The following is a 20,081-nucleotide window of genomic DNA, read 5'->3' on the forward strand; positions in this document are numbered from 1 at the left end:
CCAACGGTCCAGGGGGTTACAGCAAGTTTCTTCTTTGGTTCCTTTGTCCAGTGGTCGACTCTGCCTTCCTTGCAAAAGACCTTACCTTTTGTACAAGTTTCTCCCATTCATTTGCAGCCTAGCTGTTATTCACACAGCAGGGTGTCCTCCAAGGACAGCCCGCCAGTCAATCTTTGGGTGCATTCCTGTACCCAAGGAGACTATGCACAGAGTTTCGGGAACCTCCATCACTTCCTGCCCTGCCAGACACACTGTAGCCAGAGGCAGGCTTCACCAGTGAATCCCGCCAAAGTCAAAACAAACAAAGGGATAAAACCTGGTTTGGCACGTTGAGTAAATCTCAAGAAGGACTGTGCCAACAAGAAATGCCGAAAAAAGAAAACAGGGGCCATTTTGACAAAATGGGCACGCATGGGTGCTATACTGCAGCTGCCAACGCAGTCCGCTGTAAAAAACACAATGGTTCGAAAATGTAAACCTCTGCCACCAGCCATTAACTGTTGAAAGGGTAACAAAAATACATGAGAAGGTAGACAAAGGAGATATTAAGTAACCCCTCCAGCACGCTGTTGTAAGATAGTGTGTGCTGGGTCTAGAAAGTTTACAAAGTAAAGTCAATTTCACTTGACTACTCTTGGAAACAGTAGTTATCCGAGAGAAGGTATTTAAACCTTAGCAGAAATCCAAAGGATGTCTCTCTGACACTGCACTGAGGGTGCTGTGTGTCACAATTTAAAAAGATGATTCCTATGGAGTTTATCTGACTCCAAACCCCAAACAAAACACGGGGTTAGAATAGAATAAAAATACATGAGTGGGAAAAAGGACTCACTGCAGGGTTTAAAATGAAAAGTCCTAAAGTCCAGCAAAAGAGCTAGGGGTCTCTAAGGTAGAAGGGATTTAGCACATTTCTGAAAATTCTCCCTAACAGAGAGTGAGCCCTTTTCAGTGAGTCTTTTTTCTCACTCTCTCATGTATTTGATCTGATTTGGATTACGAGTTTCCTTTGTTTTTGGAGACTGACAAACTCCATAGGCATCTAGTTTGTTTACAGTGACACAGCACCTTCCATGCAGTGTCCCAGAGAAGTCCTTTAGATGTCTCTAGAGTTCCCAAGGATAGTGTTAGGGAGAATTCTCAGAAATGTGCTAATTCATCTCTACCTTAGAGACACCAAGCACTTTTGCAGAACTCTAGGACTTTTTAATTTTTAACCTGGAGAGAGTGAGACCTTTTTCCCACCCTCATGGATTTTTCTGTGATTTAACATGGTCTTTTTTTAGTTTTGGAGTCTGACAAACTCCACAGGCATCATCTTTGCATTGTGACACACAGGACTTTCAGTGCAGTGGCACGGGGAGGTCTCTTAAGATTCCCCAAAGGTTTAAATACCTTCTCTTAGATATACTACTGTTTCCAAGAGCAGTAAAGTGAAATTGACTTTACTTACAATTTGCAACTTTCAAGACCCAGCACACACGATCTTACCATAGGGGGCTGGAGGGGTTGCATAGTATCCCCTTTGTCTATTTTCTCATGTAACATTTTTATTTTACCCTTTCTACAATTAATGGCTGGGGCCAGTGGTTTACTTTAAACTACCATAGGGAGTTTTTACCACGGGCTGCATTTGCAGCTCCAGTAAAGCACCCATGGGTGCCCATTTAGTAAAAATTGACCCAGTCTTTTTCCCCCCCATATCTTGCTGGAAAGGTCCTTCTTGAGATTTACTATGCACGCCTTTGGTAGTTTTGTCTTTGGCGGGATTCACGAGTGAAGCCCGCCTCTGGCTCCTGTATGTCTGGCAGGAAGTGAGGGAGGTGCCTGAAACTCCCTGTGCTTAATCCCCTTGGTTACAGGAATGCACCCAAAGCTGATTGGCCGGCTGGCTCTCTGGCAAGTATAGCCACTCTCCTGTGTGATTGACAGACAGCAAGGCCGGAATGAATTGCAGAAACCCGCATAAAAAGGTGAGGCTTTTTGGGTTGGACGGCAGAGTCGACCACTGGACGAAAGAATCCAAAGAAGAACTTGGAAGAGATGCATGCTGCAACTCCTGGACCGTTTGCCCGGTGAAGCCCTGCTGCTGTGCTGAAGCTCTGGATTCGCCTCGACTAGAGAAGCCATGCAAGGATGACTTCTCCCTTTGAGTTGGTGGGACCAATCAACTCCAAAGTAAGCCCGTCTGGACATCCTCTCGAAGCTGGTTGTATTGCCACTGCTGTTGCTGGAACTGAGGTACCAGGGAGAGCAACACCAGATTGTGTGTGTTTCTTTTGGTTAGGCACAATTGCATGCAGTACCCTTTGGGACCACCACCCATAATTAGGACTACAGGTGTAAGCCAAACCAACCTTTGGTATAAGTTTGTACCACAGAGTTTTTGGTAGCGAGCCGAGCAGCCAGGCTTATCTCAAGAGTGAATGTGAGCAGTACAAATAGTTACACAGAGGACTTTCAATCACAGTGGTTCAAGCAAACCCTTATACTCCATGTTTCTTGGTAAAACACTTATTAATTTATTGCACAATCTGTAAAGAAGCCGCAAGGCAAGGTAAGTAGGAAACAGTTTATTTACTTAGTTTCCAGCAGTAAAGCATAAGACCCCAAACACAGTCAGCATTCAGGGTACAACCGAATAAAGCCAAGCATAAACATTGATGACATATCATTCCAGAATGGTATAAACACAAGGGATCCAATCTAGAATCACAGATGCCCTGCCTGTCAGAACACAGAAAAGGCATTAGCACTTAGAAACAACAATAACAATACATAAAGCATTAGTCCCTTTATATAACACAATCATTTAGAAAACATTTCACTAGAAGAAGACAACTTAATATTATATACCAATACACTTCGATACAAATGTTTTTGAGACAGTTGGAGCGCCCCTGAAATAGAAGCCAAATGGCAGTTCAGTTACTTAGAAGTGAGCAAAAGGGATAAGGCAAGTAGAATAGATCACATATACTGGATAGACAATGCAAATAGTTTCAGTTCACCACTCACCACAAGCGTTCAAGTCAATATGCCATGCCAAAGTAAATTGGCTAGTGTTCTGGCTAGGAAAGAGCAGTTCTGGCATCAAATAGTAAAGTTTTTGCAAAAGTTCTCAGAAGTAGTTTAGCTGAAAAAGAATAATTTGTTGGGTCACACGCTGATTAGTCCTGAAAGTTGGGAATGTTTCACAATCTGGTTGGCACAGTAACTTAGTATGAAGAAACAAATGCAGCTGAAGTCTTAGGTTCCTGGCAGTTCTTGCAGATCTCACTGTTCCTGAGCCTCAGTCGTGGGGACAAGAGGGAGGACGTTGGGGAACTCATGCACTGCACGGGTTCGTCAAAAAAGCAAACAAAATGGCAGTCACTTCAGTTAGAGTAGCTGTTCTTCAAGCACACAACCTGGTGCCCTTCCTCCTGGTTAATCCTAACCAGCTTCAAGAATGGTATCCAGGTGCCTTACGAGTTGATTGGTCCCACCAACTCAAAGGAAGAAGTCGTGCTTTAAGGGGCTTCTCTATTGAGATGAACTTGGCAATTCGGATCTGCAGCAGGAATTCACCGGGCAAACTAACGGTCCAGGAGTTGCAGAAGCGGTCCTCTTCTAGCCTGTCTTCGGTTCTTTCGTTCCAGTGGTCGACTCTGCTTTCCAGTCCAACAGACTTACCTTTTAAACCGTTCTCTCCCTTTCATTCCAGCCTAGCTGTCACTCACCCAGCAGAGTGGCTGTCCTTGCCGGACAGTCAGCCATCCAGCCAATCACACCAGAGTGCATTTGGGTCTCCTAGGAGACTAAGTACAGGGTGTTTTTGGGCACCTCCCTCACTTCCTGCCCACCCCAGACACTCGGACGCCAGAGCCGGTCTTCAGTTCTGAAGCCCGCCAAAGGCATAAGAACAAAGGGACCAAACCTGGTTTGGCGCACAGAGACAAAAACTAGATGGACCTTTCCTAAACGAAATTGCGAAAACAGAAGGCGCCAAGTTTTTCCCCGTAATTTTTAGCTACTGGTGTTCGCGGTCGGGAAAAATCACGGTAGTTTGTTCTAAAACCACTGCCACCAGCCTTTTCACTAGGAAAGGGTAGCATTTGACTGCTACACGAGTATTTAGACACAGGGGATACTAGGTAACCCCTCCAGCACTCGATTGTGCTCGGTCTAGGAATTTGGAAAGACCAGTAAAGTCAATTTCACTTTACATTCTCTGGGAAACAGTCGTTTATCTCAGAGAAGGTACTTAATCCTTTGGGAAGTCTAAAAGACATCCCTGTGTCACTGCACTGAGTGTGCTGTGTAACACACATGAGAACATGATGCCTATGGAGTTATCTAAAACTCCATAATCAAAGAACAAGTGAAAAACACAGATCAAAATACATGGGGAAAAAAAGGCTCACACTCTTTCCAGGAATACAATCAAGTCCTTAAAATCCAGCAAAGTTGCTGGGGGTCTCCAAGGTGAAGAGAATTAGCACATTTATGAGAATTCTCTGTAACACTTAAGTTGGACCGGAGCGCTAGGAAGATCCTCCGGACTTCCCCGATGCAGAACTGACCAAGCCTGAGCCACCTCAGAGTGCTGGACCCAAGAAGCAAGGAAAGTCCGAAGTGGTATCCGAGAACCGCGCTGTTGCTATTTGCTGTCAGACACGAGGTGCTGAAACACTGAAAGACCGCTGAATTGAACTTTGCCGATTTTCTTGCGCTGATCATTGCAGAGCTGGAGTCCCCAGACGTCCTCCCTCTTGTCCCCAAGACTGAGGCTCAGGAAAAACAGGATCTGCAGGAACAGAAGCCAGCTGGAACCATTTCTTCTAACCAAAGGTACTGTACAGTCAACAAGAACTTACATCGTTGTTGTAGCCTTACTTGATCTCAGTTGAGATTTGTCTTGGTTGCTTCTGTAGCGTTGCTTGCATCTTCTACACCTCACAAGCCTCCCAGCTCACCCTACATTGATTCTACTTTTTCTACAAAGACTTCTAAAACATTGTGCAAGATTTTTACTACCTGCAAGAAGTTGCTCTGATGTAGAGAAGGTTAGAGTGTGTATTTTGGAGTGTATTTGTGTGTTACTATTATATTGCTGTTAGGCAAAGTTTATATGCAGTACCCTCTGGGAACACTACAAACAACTGACTACAGGTATAGGAAACCCAACCTTTGGTATAAGCTTGTAGTACACAGTTTTTGTAGCGTGTTGAGCAGCCAGGCTTATCTCAAGAGGGGTCAATGTGAGCTGTAGTGGAGTTACACAGATATTTACAGTTACAAGTATTCAAATAAACTCTTAAACTCAAGATTAAACAATTATTAATTTATCAGTCAGTTAGAATAAGCCTTCTTCAGAAGGGAGCAATATAATAGTAACACTCAAATACACTTCATGAAATACACACTCTCAATATCTCTAAACCAGTAGATACCCTTTTGGGATGGCCCACAGACACTACAAACACCCTCAGGTGACTCCAATTGCTAGGGTGCTTGGGACATTAATAGATTGCTGTTGCATTTAGGATCATATAGTAATAAGTCAAAGGAAAAAGATTATTTCAAACATACAAAACACCACCGTTAGGCAGAATCCTGTGCAGTGCCCTTAGGGAGCACTACACACAATTAAGACTACAGGTGGCAATACAAGTTTTACCTTTGGTACAAGCCTGTACTACTAGGTTATAGTGGTAGCAGTAGCGGAGCAGCAAGGCTTATCTCAAGAGTATATGAGTAGTAGCAGAGATTACACAAAGGGACCACAATTACTGTGACTCAAGCAAACACTGACTCAAGGTTTCAAGTAAAAAATATAAGTACATTTATTTTTAAACCATTTGTTATTAACACGACACTTCCATTAATTCAAAAACCACAAGTAAATTATACTACAACTAACCAATTCACTTTTTACAGTATTATTCGAGGTAAGTATCCTGTGTTTAAGTGGACCGGTGTTACGAAACAGAACACGTTACCGTGAATGCAATTGCGATCACTTATGACAGTTCAGTCTACTAGATAAACGCGTATTCAATAAATGCTACCAAGGTAAAAACACACTTAGCACCCGAGATACCCAGAAAGTTGGGGGCAAAAATCACAGGCAATATGTTAGGGAGAATTCTCGGTTTAGGCTGAATTTCCTTCCCTAGTGAGTCCCCCAGCAGCTTTGCTGGATTTTTGGGGTTCATTTTTTTCTCCTGCCAAGAGTGAGACTTTTACCCTCACTCTTGGACGTGATTTGAGTGTGTTTCTTTGACTCTAGATGTGTTTAATGGGCTATGTGGTCTTTTACTCCATAGAGATTCATGTGTTTTTGTGATGTGTGTTACACAGCACCCTCAGTGCAGTAACACAAGGGTGTCATAGTGACCCCCCAAAGAGACTCCATACCCTGGGACTACTGTCTCCCAGGGCATGTAAAGTCACCATTGACTTTACTAGTCTCAAATTCTGAACAGAACCAGTACAAACCATCATATTGTGGATGTACTGGCCGGGGCAATTTGATTGCCCCGGGGTCTGTTAGTCGAGGGGGCACGTCTACGTCCCCCCCGATCGAGTTTTGGCTGGTGGCAGTGGATACTATTTATATTCAACCGCGAATATATCTCTATGGGATTTTCCCATTGTTCGAGGCTACTACCTTTAATTATTTAATTCCTCGAACATACCGCCTTTTATTTATTTAATAATAATTCGCTGGTTGGTATTTTTTGCCAGAACTCGATTCTAAAATGGAGTTTGTGTTCTCTTCTGTGACTCCAACCCAAGTTGAGCCCTTTGCTCCACTTTTTGGCGGGCATCTCCACAGAAGCCCTCCAAAGTGGTGCCACTCTGTCTGGGGTACTTAGGAGGGTGGAGGGGGATTTAGGCACCCTCGACTGAGTTGCCTAGGCAACTCAAGTCGCACTCCGTCCCGATTGGCCTAAGTGGTGAGCCGGCCGGCTCACCACTTAGCATGTTTGAGTGACAGCTAGGCTGAGTGAATGGGGGTTTTCTGCATGAAAGCAGGGCTTTGGGGACTGGAACTTCAGAAGTCGCCACAGGACCTAAAGAATCCGAGGAGGGAGAAGCCGAGCCGACCTGCAGCGACGACACCACCGGTGGAGCCCTGCTGAACCGTCTCACCACTTTTCCCGACGACAGAGTTCTCCCGCCGGAAAGTCTTCTTCCTTTGACTGGTGGGGGATAACCAGTTTCGCCTTCTTTTCGCCTTCCTGAAGCATCTCGTGGCCGCCTTGCCTGTGCCAAGCACCCCGGCAACCGGGATACCACGTTTTTCTACTACTGCAAAACCAAGGGTAGTACGTTGAACCGGAAAACTCTGCGGCTGGTTTCTTCCCTGGCAGTGCAACGACCTTCAGCTTTCCTCCACGTCGAGATCTTCTCTTCCTCTGGACGACGCCGCGACTTGCACCCGCTGCCAGGAACAACTGCCCCCGCTGGAGGATCCTTTCCACCTAAGGTAGTGTTCCGCATGGCTTCCCTTGCAACCGACTGTACGGGGTAGATTTAGCCCCCGGCTTTCCAACCTGGGTTAGCCTGGGACACCCTGGCTAAACTTTTCTGAGCCTAACTAAATCCTTTTTGAACTCCCTGCAAGTCTTCTAAGCCTATTGTAATTGTGTGATCTTTGGTGCATTTGTGCCCTGCTCTCTCCAAGAGTGGGCCCGGCCTATGGACTTTGGCTCACAAGTAACTTTTGACTTTCCTGCCTTGCTAAAGGGTTCCTAAATATTAGTGTGGTGTATCTTCCTACATTCTGCCTTTTCCCTTCCCTTTTTCGTTAACTTATTGGAGTGCTATCTATAGCGCTCACCTGTGTCTGGAAATAAGTGGTGTTAACTAAGACTTGTCTGATAAGGAATAAGGGATGTATATATATTAATAGTAACTGTGTTTTGAAGTGATTTACAATAATAGTGCTGGAGTGTTTCAATAAGTGTGTTTTTAAATAAATAATTATATACCAAAGCTCTGGTCAGTGTTTGCTTGTGATATTGTATCCAAGTGCCTATTGTGTATACTTTGCATACTGCCTAACTCTTCTTGAGGGAAGTCTGACTGCTCAGCCACAGCTACCAGGTAAATCTGGGTGGTACAGACTGCTACTAAGAGGGTTTACTGCTAACACCTGTAGTCCTAAATCTTTTGCAGTGTTCCCAATGGGAACTGCACAGGTTTCTGCCTAACACAATATATGTTGGTTAGACAGACAATCGTAGAACACATATAGACAGGAATTCAAGAGTCAAAGGGCCAGAGCCAAAGTCAAGTGACACCGGGTGCCTGTTGTCGAGGATCACAGTGTCGGACAGTTCGAGATTCAATGTTGCCAAGAGTACTTTGATATTGTCAATGTTCGGAAGCTAAAAGTTATAAGGAGGGAAAAGTAAGGACGAGCCTTAAGGTAGAGAAATAGGGATTTCACCCAAAATTCCTCAAACAGGACATAGTACCTTTCTCAAAGAACAAAGCTGGTGCTCCGGCAGTTGTTCCTGTTGGTTTCCCGCAGACCCACGCTTTCCTGCAGTTTCAGCACGAAGGAGGACGATGAGCGGTCCGCACCACACAGGGATGAGGCCGGCAGCAGCAACAATGAATAAAAGGTGCGCTCCTTAAAAACAGGAGTGTCTTCGGGTGGCTATCCGGACCACTACAGCAGTTTGCAGCGATTTCGACACGAAGGCGACCTCTGACTGAAGATGAGCTGGTTATCCCCACCAGGATCAAGGGAAGACTACTCCGGTCTGGATCGCCTCTTAGTTGTTGAAGGGTAGATAGCTCAGGGTAGCAGCAGGGCTTCACCGGTATGGAGTAGTTGCAGCAGTCGACCTCTTCTCCACTTCTCGTCGGTTCCTTGTAGTTCCAGTGGCGACTGACTTCCAGCCCAAGAGACCTGCCTTTTATGCAAACAACCCCCATTCACACAGCCTGGCTGTCAATCACCCAGCAGGGGGGTGGTCCAGCCCGGACAATCACCCTGGGCAATCATGACGAAGTGCAACTTGAGTTTCCTAGGATACCCTGTGCAGAGGGTGAAAACACCCCTCCCTCACATTCAGCCTACCTAGACACCCAGGCGCCTTGAGGAGGGCTTCTAGGTAGAAGCCCCCCAAAAATACAGTAAACAAAGAAGGCAAACCTAGTTTGCCACGCAAAGTAAAACACAAAAAGGTGTTTAACAAAAATAAATGGCGAATAAACCGCACCAGAGCCAAACGAAAAAGGATTTGGTCAAGGGGGTTTAAGTTTGAGGCTAACACAATAGCCTACAATATTACCACGGTTATATAAGATAACCGCGGTAGAAATTTAGGGTAGATACCACTGCCACCAGCCATGTCTAAATGTTAAAAGAGCGAAACAATGCTCTAGGAGGTACAGATAAAAAGAGCTAACCCTCTCAGTACTCCATGTAAGATCGGGTCTACTGGATCTGTGGTTACTTTTGACCGAGTAAAGTTAATGGTAACTTTACCCTTTTCTGGGGGACAGTAGTCACCTCAGAAATGGAGTCGGGGGAAGTCTGAATGACAACCCTGTGCCACTGCACAGAAGGTGCAGTGTGACAGACACAAAGAAGGGGGCTACTGAAGTGGTGTACTCCAGAGCCAACAATCACAAAAACAGGTAAAACACATAGCAAAATACAGGTAAGAGTGGTGAAAAGCTCACACCATTACCAAGTGGAAAAGAAACTCCTCCAGAGATCCGGCTAAGCTGCCGAGGGACTCACTAGGTAAGGGAAATTACCCATGAAATGAGAATTATCCCCAACAACAACATATATTCCTAAGCAGGCAAATACTTTTGGATCCCCTCCAGAGAGTCATTCAGTACAAAAGGCTAAGCCAAAGTCAATGGACAGAATTCTTATATAGGATGGAGCACCTCTGGTGATGACAAAGTCTTTACAATGTTTCAAAAAGTCTGAAGAAAAGACTAATCAAATGTAGGGCCACAAGCTGATTAGACGTTTGAGTGGAAGAAAATGCAAGCAATTCTACAGCTAGAGGTAAGTTCTCAGACTTTGTACAATACCTTTAAAATGAAGAAAAGATGCAGCAGATGACACCTGCTCCTGTGCAGCTCTGCGGGTCTGAGTGTTCCTGGGCCTCAGTTGTGGGGACAAGAGGGGACGCTGGGGACTCCTGCAATGTACTGGGACGGTCAAAACTCGCAACAGGCAAACTTAACTTTCAGTGGCTGTTCAGTGTTTCAGCTCCTCGCGTCTACCGCAAATAGCAACACTGCGGCTCCTGACTGCCGAGATGGACTTTGCTTGCTTCTGGGGACCTGCTCGGTCAGTCCTGCTTCCTGGGAGTCCGGAGGGTCTTCCTGGAGGTCTTGGCCAGCTTAAAAGCAACACACAATCTGATGTTCCTCTGCCTGGCTATACGGTTTTCAGCAGCAACTCCTAAGTTAATCACTGTAGTGACTAACATACTCTTAGTCCATAGTCCCCTTTCCTCCATACTGTATGGGCGTCCGTGCCAAGTGACGGGAGATGGAACCTTTTTCACCAGAAAAAAACCTTCCCCTTTAAATTTAGCGTGTCGCGGGGGTGCGGCCCAGGGAGCATGTGCTGCCCTGACTCCGCCCTCCGGCGCCACACCTCAGGACCCATTGACGTGTTGACAATAGATTTAACATTGCCTAATGACACCAGTATTATTAGGGGGGAAGTTGGTGGGACGTATGGAGGAAAGGGGACTATGTACTAAGAGTGCTTTAGTCACTACGGTGAGTAACTTAGAATTACTCTTACGTCCTGCCCCCTTAGCTCCCCACTGTAAGGGCGATTACTACTGATTATAGCCCCAGGGTGGAGAGGAGACTCTCCTTCAGCAAATAGGTTCCTGAGAGCCACCTGACTGAAAGCCGCATCAGATCAAGAGCCGGCATTCAAACAGTAGTGCTTGAAGAAAGCCGAGGGAGAGGCCCAAGTGGCCGCCCTGCTTATGACTTGCAAGTGGACATGATGCTGGGCGTGCATATTGTCCGGGAGGGGCGTGCGCTGGCCCCGATATGCTTCTTTGATGGCAGAGATCATCCAGGGGGTTATGGAAGCCTTAGAGGCCTGATCACCTGTTCTTGAGCCTCCGAAAGTGACAAACAGGGCGTCCGATTTGCAGAAGCCCTTGGTTCTGTCCAAGTAGAATTAAAGGGCACGCCTGACATCCAGGCAGTGCAGCACTCTGTGCTTCATCCTTGGGATTGGCAAAAAAACGTAGGAAGGTCTATTTCCTCGTTCAAGTGGAAAGCAGATGGCACCTTGGGCAGAAATGCTGGTTGTGTCCGCAGGACTAGCTTGTCCTTGTGAAAGGTGGTATATGGCTCAGAGGCGACCAGCACCTGGATTTCGCCGACTCTACGAGCCACGGTAAGGCCGACTAGTAAGGCCGTCTTGACGATGACCAGCCTGTTGTCCACAGACATTGGTTCGAACGGTTTGTGCGCAAGGGCGCCCAAGACTATGTTAAGGTTCCACACAGGGTGCGGTCTCTTGACGGGCGAGTAGAGCCTTGCGAGTCCCGTCAGATGTTTGACGATAGGGTTGGAGGCGGAGAAAATGCCCTCCTCAGAATCCCTGTAAACCCCAATGGCTGTGAGGTATGAGCGGCAGGTGTCCACCTGCGTGCCTGAATGAGCAAGGTGTGCTGAAAACGAGAGCCCATCGTCCAAGGAGCATGCCAGGGGGTTGATTCCCTTGGAGTCTGCACAGTGGCAGAATCTGGTCCATTTGCTTTTGTACTGGGCCCTGGTAGCTTTGCTCTTGGCGCCCTGTATAATATCCAGATTGACCTGTGAGAGGCTAAGGTGCTGAAGCGTTACCTGCTCAGGTACCACGCGTTACCTGCTCAGGTGGATGACCCTGCCCCCCTGCTGTGCCAGATGAGGTGCTGGGCCTGTCGGGAGGTGACTGAGCAGCTCTGAAAACCAGGGCCTGGCTGGCCACCAAGGAGCTATTAGAATGAGGAGTAGGCGAGACTCCTTGATTTTTGCGAATTACCCTGTGAATCAGGGGAGTGGAGGAAAGACTTAGGCTTTTCATGCCGGTCCACTGGAGGTGAAATGCGTCGCCCAGAGTCGGGGGCCCTGAGCTTGCCAGGATGCGAAGTGGGGACACTTCTTGTTGTGCCAGGTGGCAAAGATCCATCTGGGGGTGACCCCATCTGTTGAAGATCTGAATAATGAGGTTGTTTAGCTACCACTTGTAATTGTCCGCTCCCAGCCTGAGCCTGTCCTCTTCCAGGTTGGATTTCTCCCAGGAGGTGGACTGCTGTGAGGTAAATATCTTTCCAGGGCCCACTTCCACATGCTGATCGCCAGTCTGCACCGAGGAGGGGATTTGGTGCCTCCCTGCTTGTTGACGTAGTACATGCTGGCCGAGTTGTTCTTCTGGATGAGGACAACCTTACCCCTGAGAAGTGGTAGGAATGCCCTGAGCGCCAGCCAGATGGCGTTCAGCTCTCACCAATTGATGTGGTATTCCTGCTCTTGTCGAGTCCAGGTGGCATGGACTGAGAGATCGTCCAGGGTGGCTCCCCAGCCCTCAAGTGAGGAATCCATGATGATGGTGGCCTGTGGAGTGGGCGGCCGGAAGGACTTGCCCGTCTGCCGATTGCAGTCTCTGGACCTCCAAGTCAGGTCCGGGTGGAGAGATGGAGGAACGTTGATCATCTAGGATTGAGAGCCCTGCTCCCGGTTCCATGAGGCCACGAAGTGCAGCTGAATCCTCCTCATCCTTAGTCTTGTGTGTGGAACGGCTAAAAAGACCGCTGCCAGAAGACCCAGGAGATGTTTGTACCACCATGCCGAGGTCAATTCTCTGCTGAGGAAGTGGGCGGTGGCCCTCTTGATGGCGGAGATTTTGTGCTCCGACGGAAATACTTTCTCGGAGCACGTGTCCAAGATGAGGCTGAAGAATGTCAGAGTCGGCGTTGGCTGCAGCTGTGACTTCTTGAGATTGAGCAAGAAGCCCAGATCGGGCATTGTGTTCATAAGGGGATGGGAAGAGTGGTGAACCGCTTCCGGAGATATAGCCCTGACGAGCCAGTCGTCGAGGTATGGGTAGATGTGGAGGCCCTGCACCCTGAGGCGGGCCCCCACCGTATTCATGAGCCTGGTAAAGATCCTGGGAGCAGAGTTGAGGCCAAAAGGGACCTTTTATTGAAAATGGTAGCCCATGATCCTGAACCGTAGGAAGGAACGATGGGGCTGCCAAATCGGGACATGTAAGTATGCGTCCTTCAGATCCAGGGAGCACATACAGTCTCCCTTGCACAATGTCTCTGCTATTAAAGTTGGCGTAACCATCTTGAATTTTTGCCAGGGTAAGGAGAGGTTGAGGGTGGAAAGGTCCAGCACAACTCTCAGGCCCGCCTGGTTCTTCTGAATGGTGAAAATCCTGGAGTAGAAGGCCAAGCCTTGCTGGGAGGCTGGAACTTCCACCACTGCCTGCCTCTCTATGAGCGACCAGATCTCTGCCAAAAGAGTTGCTGTCCCAACCTGTGGTAGTGGAGAGGAGGAGGGAGGCGGTACCCCATGGATACTACAGAGAGGATCCAGGGCTCCGTGAAATTCTGACACCAGAACTGTGCCTGGAGAGCAAGCCTGCCACCCACTGGAGACACGTGGACCTGTCTCCCTCGGAGGCTGAGGAGGGGGGACTGGAAAAAAGCCCTTACCCCCTCTCTGCTTTTCGTTGCTTGTGTCGGTTCTGAGACAGCGAGCGGTCAGGCTGCCTGGATCTCCGTTCCCGGAAGCCACGGAATCCTCCATACGTACGACCCCCTTTCAGAGCGTTGCTGATATTGGGTGTACGATTTGGGTGTGGTCTTTGTCGGGATGGATAAAGACTTGTCCGTTTGTGAGCCGTTTTTCTTTTTGTCCAGCTCTTCGTCCGTGGAGGAGTGGAAGAGGTCCCCCCCTATCACTCTCCCCCCCCCCCCCCTGAACAGCAGAGCTAATATGGGTTCTTAGACGTCTGGGTTGAATTTTGATGCCCGGAGCCAGGCTGTACTGCTCATGTCCGTGGCTATGCAGATGGCACGGCCAGAGGTGTCAATATGGGTCATGGTGGATTCAATGAGGTCATGTGCCACCAGAGTGGCCTCGGCCAGCCCCGCCTTAAAACCTTATTGGCTGAGTGTGTAATTTCCCACCATAACCTTTGGTTGGCAGCAGCCAGCATGGCATCGGCGCTGGCCTGACAAAGATGCAAGGACGCGTTAGAATACAGTTTCTTTCTGTACGCCTCCAAGATCTTCTCCTCCTTGCCTAGCAGTGCCGCAGAGGAGGTGGCTGAGGACGACTGAGGATTGGAGTATAGTGATGCCGAGAAGTGTGGCTGAGGATGGGCCGAGAGCAAGAGTGTATCCCCCTCCATCTGCCTGTACTTGGCGTCCAGGCATCGATTGACCGGCTGGGCAGAGTGGGGCTTAAGCCAACCCTTCTTGGCCAGGGAGACTACATCAGCCTGCAGAGGAATCCCTATTTTGGCAGAGGGGCGTTGCATGAGCACTTCCACCAAAAACCCCTCTGCTGGCTGCTCGACCTCGAGCTGGGGTAAGCCCAGATACTCCATCAGCCCTGCAAGACATTCGTGGAAGGCCATGGCTGAGGATGGCGTATCCAGATCCTCCTCCTCCTCGTCCGTATCCTGAGGATCAGGATGGTCCTGAAGAGGAGTAGATTGTGCCAGAGGCTGGGGTACAGTGACTGTGCCTGGAGGCTGAGGAGGCAGCGGAGGTGAACCCCCAGAGGCATCGGCTGGGGAGACGAGGGCAGTGGCTGCGCCAGGGTTTGGGGGGCCGGCAGAGGCACTTGTGGTGCTGCTACCATTGCATGGAGGACTTCCCTGATTGCGTCCTTGAGGATAACCCCCCCATCCGAGGTGACTTCATGATGCAGAGGAACCTCTTGAAGAACCCATATTCACAGGCCTAAGAGGTGGCAGGGGTGCTGACGGAGTAGCTGGGAGCTGCTGGAGCCGCTGCATACCCTGCCCATATGGACGCAGTGGGAAGCTGCCCTGTGCAAAAGAGGAATAGGCTGTAGGCCACATACATGGTTGAGGACAGTCCACCCATGACACTCGTTCTTCGCCGAATTCCTGGTATGCCGGACGGGTGCGTCTGTCTGGCACAGCAGCCATCTTGTCGAGCTGCCTGCCACGTGCCCGATACGTGTTGCTCAGCCCCCTTGGCCCAGCCTCCTCCGAGACTCTTGAATGTGGATCACAAGGCCTACCCAGCTCCTCGGGCCTGCCTAGGCCCGATAGGTGCAAAACCCTCGACCCGGGGGGCGGTAGAGCTGCGTTTAGGCGCCCCCTCAGACGCATAGCCGGTACTAGGGCATAGCCCCTCAACCATATTGCTGGTACAAGGGTGGGGCCCCTCAGATGACAATCCGATGCAAGAACCTGCCAGTCTTTCAACACTACCACCGGAAGGATCCAAGGATCCCTCAGCCCGATAGCTGCAGCAGCCTCGGTGCACGTGTTGGTAGAAGGACCTGACCGGTCCCTCCCACGCGGGAGAGTCTCTGGGAAGAAGTCTCCCTTGCGGGGTGCGATGGAGAATATCGACCCTACCTTGGGCTTGGTTCGATGTTTCACAAAGTTCTTAAGGTCCTCTGGAGGAGACTTCTGGAATAACTCCCTCCACCCGGCTAGCTTGTTCTTCAGTGATTTCGATGACAGGGTGTCGTACGCCAAACAAGCTTGCCAACTGTTGTCTGGGCAAAGGCAACGTAGGCAGAGTGCGTGGGCATCTGAAGTTGGGAAGAGCCCGTTGCAGGATGGACACCTGCTGAACCCTGTGGAAGTCGACATGCGCCGGGGAGGAGAGTGACGCCTGAGGATAAGTACCTGAATGATAAAGACAAAGAAGAGGTATCCACGTGTGGTATTACATGGCCGAAGCCAAACCCAGGAGCGGTGGTGAATTCGGCCCGTGCCTGTCGACGCGGAAAAGGGGACTGGGGCATGTCGCCGGAGGGCAGATTCAGGGCAGTGCATGCTCCCTGGGTTGCACCCCCGCGCACCTCTAAATTTAAAATGGAAGGTTTTTTCCTGGTGAAAAAGGTTCCATCTCCCGTCTCTTGGAAAGGGCACCCATGCAGTATGGAGGAAAGGGGACGGGACTTCAGAGTACATCATTTTCATTGCTTACTGACTGATTTGTTAGAATTGTCACCTGAAGGGGCCTGCAAATGCAGCTGCGATAAAAGCCAATACAGAACACTACAAGGAGTCATTGATTGAGGATGTAAGCAAAATGCAACTATGTTTATCTGTGTCCGGCTCAAGGATCAGGTTATCTGTAGAAAAGTTTGCCGCTTAGGTCGTCTTTTGCTTTGAATTGCTTCAGGCCCTAGGGTTCGCAAATGCTAGAATCTAGGAGATATTTAGCTCATGGTTCTACCCTGGCACCAACAGAGTTCAGGATCTACTTTTGGCTCCCCAGGACAACTGGTGCCATACAAACCGACCTATGTGACAAACCCCTTGAGCTTGGGAGTCTATATAAATAAGAACTGGGACACATTAAGACGAAAAATGGAATAATGGATCATATATAATAAACAAAACGTAATGACTTGCAACCCATGGGGAAGTTAGATTTGCAGCACAGCACACTAGGTACTAGCTTCTTTCCCCAGGCGCAGATTTTTTTTATATCCCTGCTTTCACTGGAGCAGAAAGTGCTTTACTACTTTTCAAGTAAACCCCCCAAAAAGTTGCAATTAGTCTGTCTCAGCTGCACAACCCTCATTGTTTTTGAAAGGCTGGACTCATCTTTTTTTCTGCAATGATACTGAAACTATAAAAGAAAATAATTGAAAATCAGATCATCTTTAAACATATAGTAACACATAAGCGTGCTCTCCAACTTTAAGATAATGCAATCGTAATTGTGATCCACTTAGGATTTTGAAGCTAGTGCCTAACAAGTTATACTTGCAGCAATAAAAGCAACATCTGTGGGGGAAAATGAGTAGAACTGCTAAAGAGATTTAAAACACCACCAGAAATAAAAGAAAAGAATCACTGAAACATAATTGCACGTCAAAAACAGTTTCTAGTTGGAAAACTGAAAACTATTCAGTAACCCAAATTTGATAATCATATTTGACTGAAATCAAAAACACATCAAACCCGTAGGTTGAAATAATAAGTGATTTTTTTTAACAGGAAAAAAATGAAATAAAATACTTTTAAAGAATGGGTGTTGGACAGGAAAGGAAGTGGATGGGATGGGAGCAAAGAGTGAGTGGGGGTTTATCCAAAATTTTGATTTACAAAAATGACAACCTCTCAACATGTGAGGCAAGCAAAATGTTTGGCTATATGCTGTACATTAAAGGTTTTAAATAGCAAGGGATTACCTTTCAGAAGTCCAACAGCAGCATCGGGTGAAAGCATGAAAGAGTCAAGCGAACGGGCAATCTCAAGCAGGCCATTGAAGTGCTGTGCCATGTGATCGCGGCACACAGAGCAGATGTTATGAATGGCTTTAGCAGATGCTGAGGCCAGAGGCTTTTGACACAGCCCTTTCATTAAATAACCAAGCACTGGATCTGAGGAGACAGTCACAAATAAAGTTAGTGCCAAAAACAGCACAAGGAAAAATATTAGCATACCAAAATACCTAGCACGCAGGACCATAGAAAGCTTTTGATCAAGGGAAAACCCCTTAACGGCAACAAATTCACTTTTGCTCTATTTTCCACAATATAGTAACATCAAAGTAAAGCACTAAAGTAGAAGCCTCTTGCTCCGTACATTTGGCACACTTAAGCTACAGATTTCTTAACATCACAAAATTCAGGAAATTAGCTGGAGCCTAGGAGTATAGATGAAGTCTAGGACTCAAGCTACATGCAATATAATGTATAAACTGACCGAGTGGGATCAACAGAAAACTAGACTCATGTTGAGGTTCAACACCTTTATTGTATACAAAGGAGGGTTTAATAAATGCCTTTCTATGGATATTTTTCCACAGTCCTCGGATGATGGAATGTAAAACCATATAACCTAAAGGCAAGACATGGTTTCAAACTGAAGCTCCGAATTTGCCTTGAGTAGAGAAGCGCTGCAAGGACAACTTCTTTTGTTTTAATCACTTTATTATTTCAGAAACAAATCCTACAAAATAAAGGTAACATCAACATATCCATTACATCAGGGATTTGCACTCAAACTGTAAAATACATATATTTACTAAGCAATCAAACATAACAGTATTAAGATTCATAAAATTAAAACCTTAATGGTCTACTACAAACCTCTATTCTACAGTAACATTTCAAATAACCAATGGCAACAGACAATACATCAACAATACACCACACCATATAGAAATCCCAATAATCCCCCCAACTATTTCATATAGCATCAGCTGTATAATTCATTAAAAGAACCCCAAATTCTAAGATAATGCTCCTCTCGCTTCTGTTTAATTATCATTACTTTCTCACAGTTACACAAGGTGCAGATATCTAACAGCCAATCATCTACATTCAGCTTTTTCCTTGATTTCCAGACTTTTCATATTGGTTTAGTCACCATTACCAATACCCTATTGTTCCAATCGGTTCTCACTTTGGCCTGGTCTCCTCTCTCCGTTTGATAACAAAATAGTTTGTGGGAGTGAGTCCCCCAGTATAATGTCTAATCTATTCAAGACTTCACTCCAAAAGGTGGATACCCTTGAGCATGTCCATAGAATATAGATTAAAGCGCTCCCATTAAGACCGCAACCCCCAGGTATCGTTCTCCAACAATCCTAGCTTGGCCATTCAAGCAGGGGTCCAATTCAATCTACAAAGAATTCTTTGACTAATATACCTTAGTCCTAGGTCCATTTTTTACTGTACACCTATGCGAAGCAGGCTTTCCCATTCCTCACTAGGAATGTCCATACCAGGTTCCTCCACCCAAGCCCGGCAAAGTTTTTCCCATGCTTCCACGTGAGTTATCTATTGGCATTAGTTTCATGTACGTTGACACTGTACATGGGAGAGAACGGATAACCCCACAGACCGTGGGTCTCTCATGGGATCCGCTAGCATTCCCTGTCGTTCTGTCAAAAGAAACTTTAGGTCCCTATAACGTGCATTTTCCCTCCGCCCTATCCCGAAAGATTCAGAGACGTTCGAAGGAGATCATATGATCACCTTCCAAGACATCACATATCCTAAATATGCCTTTCCTGATCCAGCTTTGCCAACATAAGCTCTTGTTCGCCATTTGTAGCCCTGCATTATGCCATAGAAATGCATTGTAGTGTATCCAGATGTTTTCCCCTCTGGCTGCCATAACATTTTGTAAGGCCCCTCTAGTAGTGCTCATAGTGGGTAATCTCACCGTAGAGTTTGGCATCTTAAACATCGAGTACATTTCACTTGGAGCATAAGGCGAAAATTGTACGCTCTCAACAGTCTGCCAGTAGGGGACAGATTTGCTAACTTCAGAAAAATAGAATGTTGACTTTTTTTAGAACAAACCCAGCGCAATAATTCATTAGACTAGGATACCCAATTCCCCCTTCATAGCGCGTATTAAAATGTGCTTGGGAATCTTATGTCTATTACACTCCCCCAAAAGGAACTCTTGAAAGACCTTATCAATACTACCAATGACCTTCTTGGTGAATTTCAAGGGGATTGATTGGACAATGTAGAGCCATTTTGGTAAAAGAACCATTTTAATAGCATTCATTTTTGCCAAAAGTCCCAGTGTTAAGCGACTGCATTTTAATATATCCCTCCGGATTTTCTCTAACATTTTTCAAATATTGTATTCCGCCATCTTTCTCAAGTCACAAACCAAGTAAATTCCTAAATAATTCCTTGTTCCCGTCTCCCACCGACAATTCCAAGAACCCATATCACTCATTGGTTGTCTAACATCTAGAGGAAAAATCACTGTCTTTTCCGATTTAATCGTACGGCCAGATAATAATCCCACTTCCTTAAATATGCATTTTAGCTTTTTGCTCCCTTCCAGCGGGTTTGTCAAGATAATAAGTCATGTCGTCCGCATAACACAAGATTTT

At 47.0% G+C, this 20,081-nt stretch overlaps 1 protein-coding gene across 3 annotated transcripts in view; it reads right to left on the reverse strand.

Moving 5' to 3' along the window:
- TNPO3 (transportin 3) overlaps positions 1–20,081 on the reverse strand; it is a 1,153,743-nt gene that overhangs the window by 396,401 nt on the left and 737,261 nt on the right. For all 3 annotated transcript variants that reach the window (XM_069629554.1, XM_069629553.1, XM_069629552.1), the window contains exon 12: positions 17,407–17,598. In XM_069629554.1, the coding sequence (XP_069485655.1) occupies positions 17,407–17,598 (192 nt within the window). The remainder of the gene's footprint in view (positions 1–17,406; positions 17,599–20,081) is intronic.

Source organism: Ambystoma mexicanum, chromosome 12, assembly GCF_040938575.1.
Source record: "Ambystoma mexicanum isolate Mex_15411 chromosome 12, UKY_AmexF1_1, whole genome shotgun sequence".
Lineage (NCBI taxonomy): Eukaryota > Metazoa > Chordata > Amphibia > Caudata > Ambystomatidae > Ambystoma > Ambystoma mexicanum.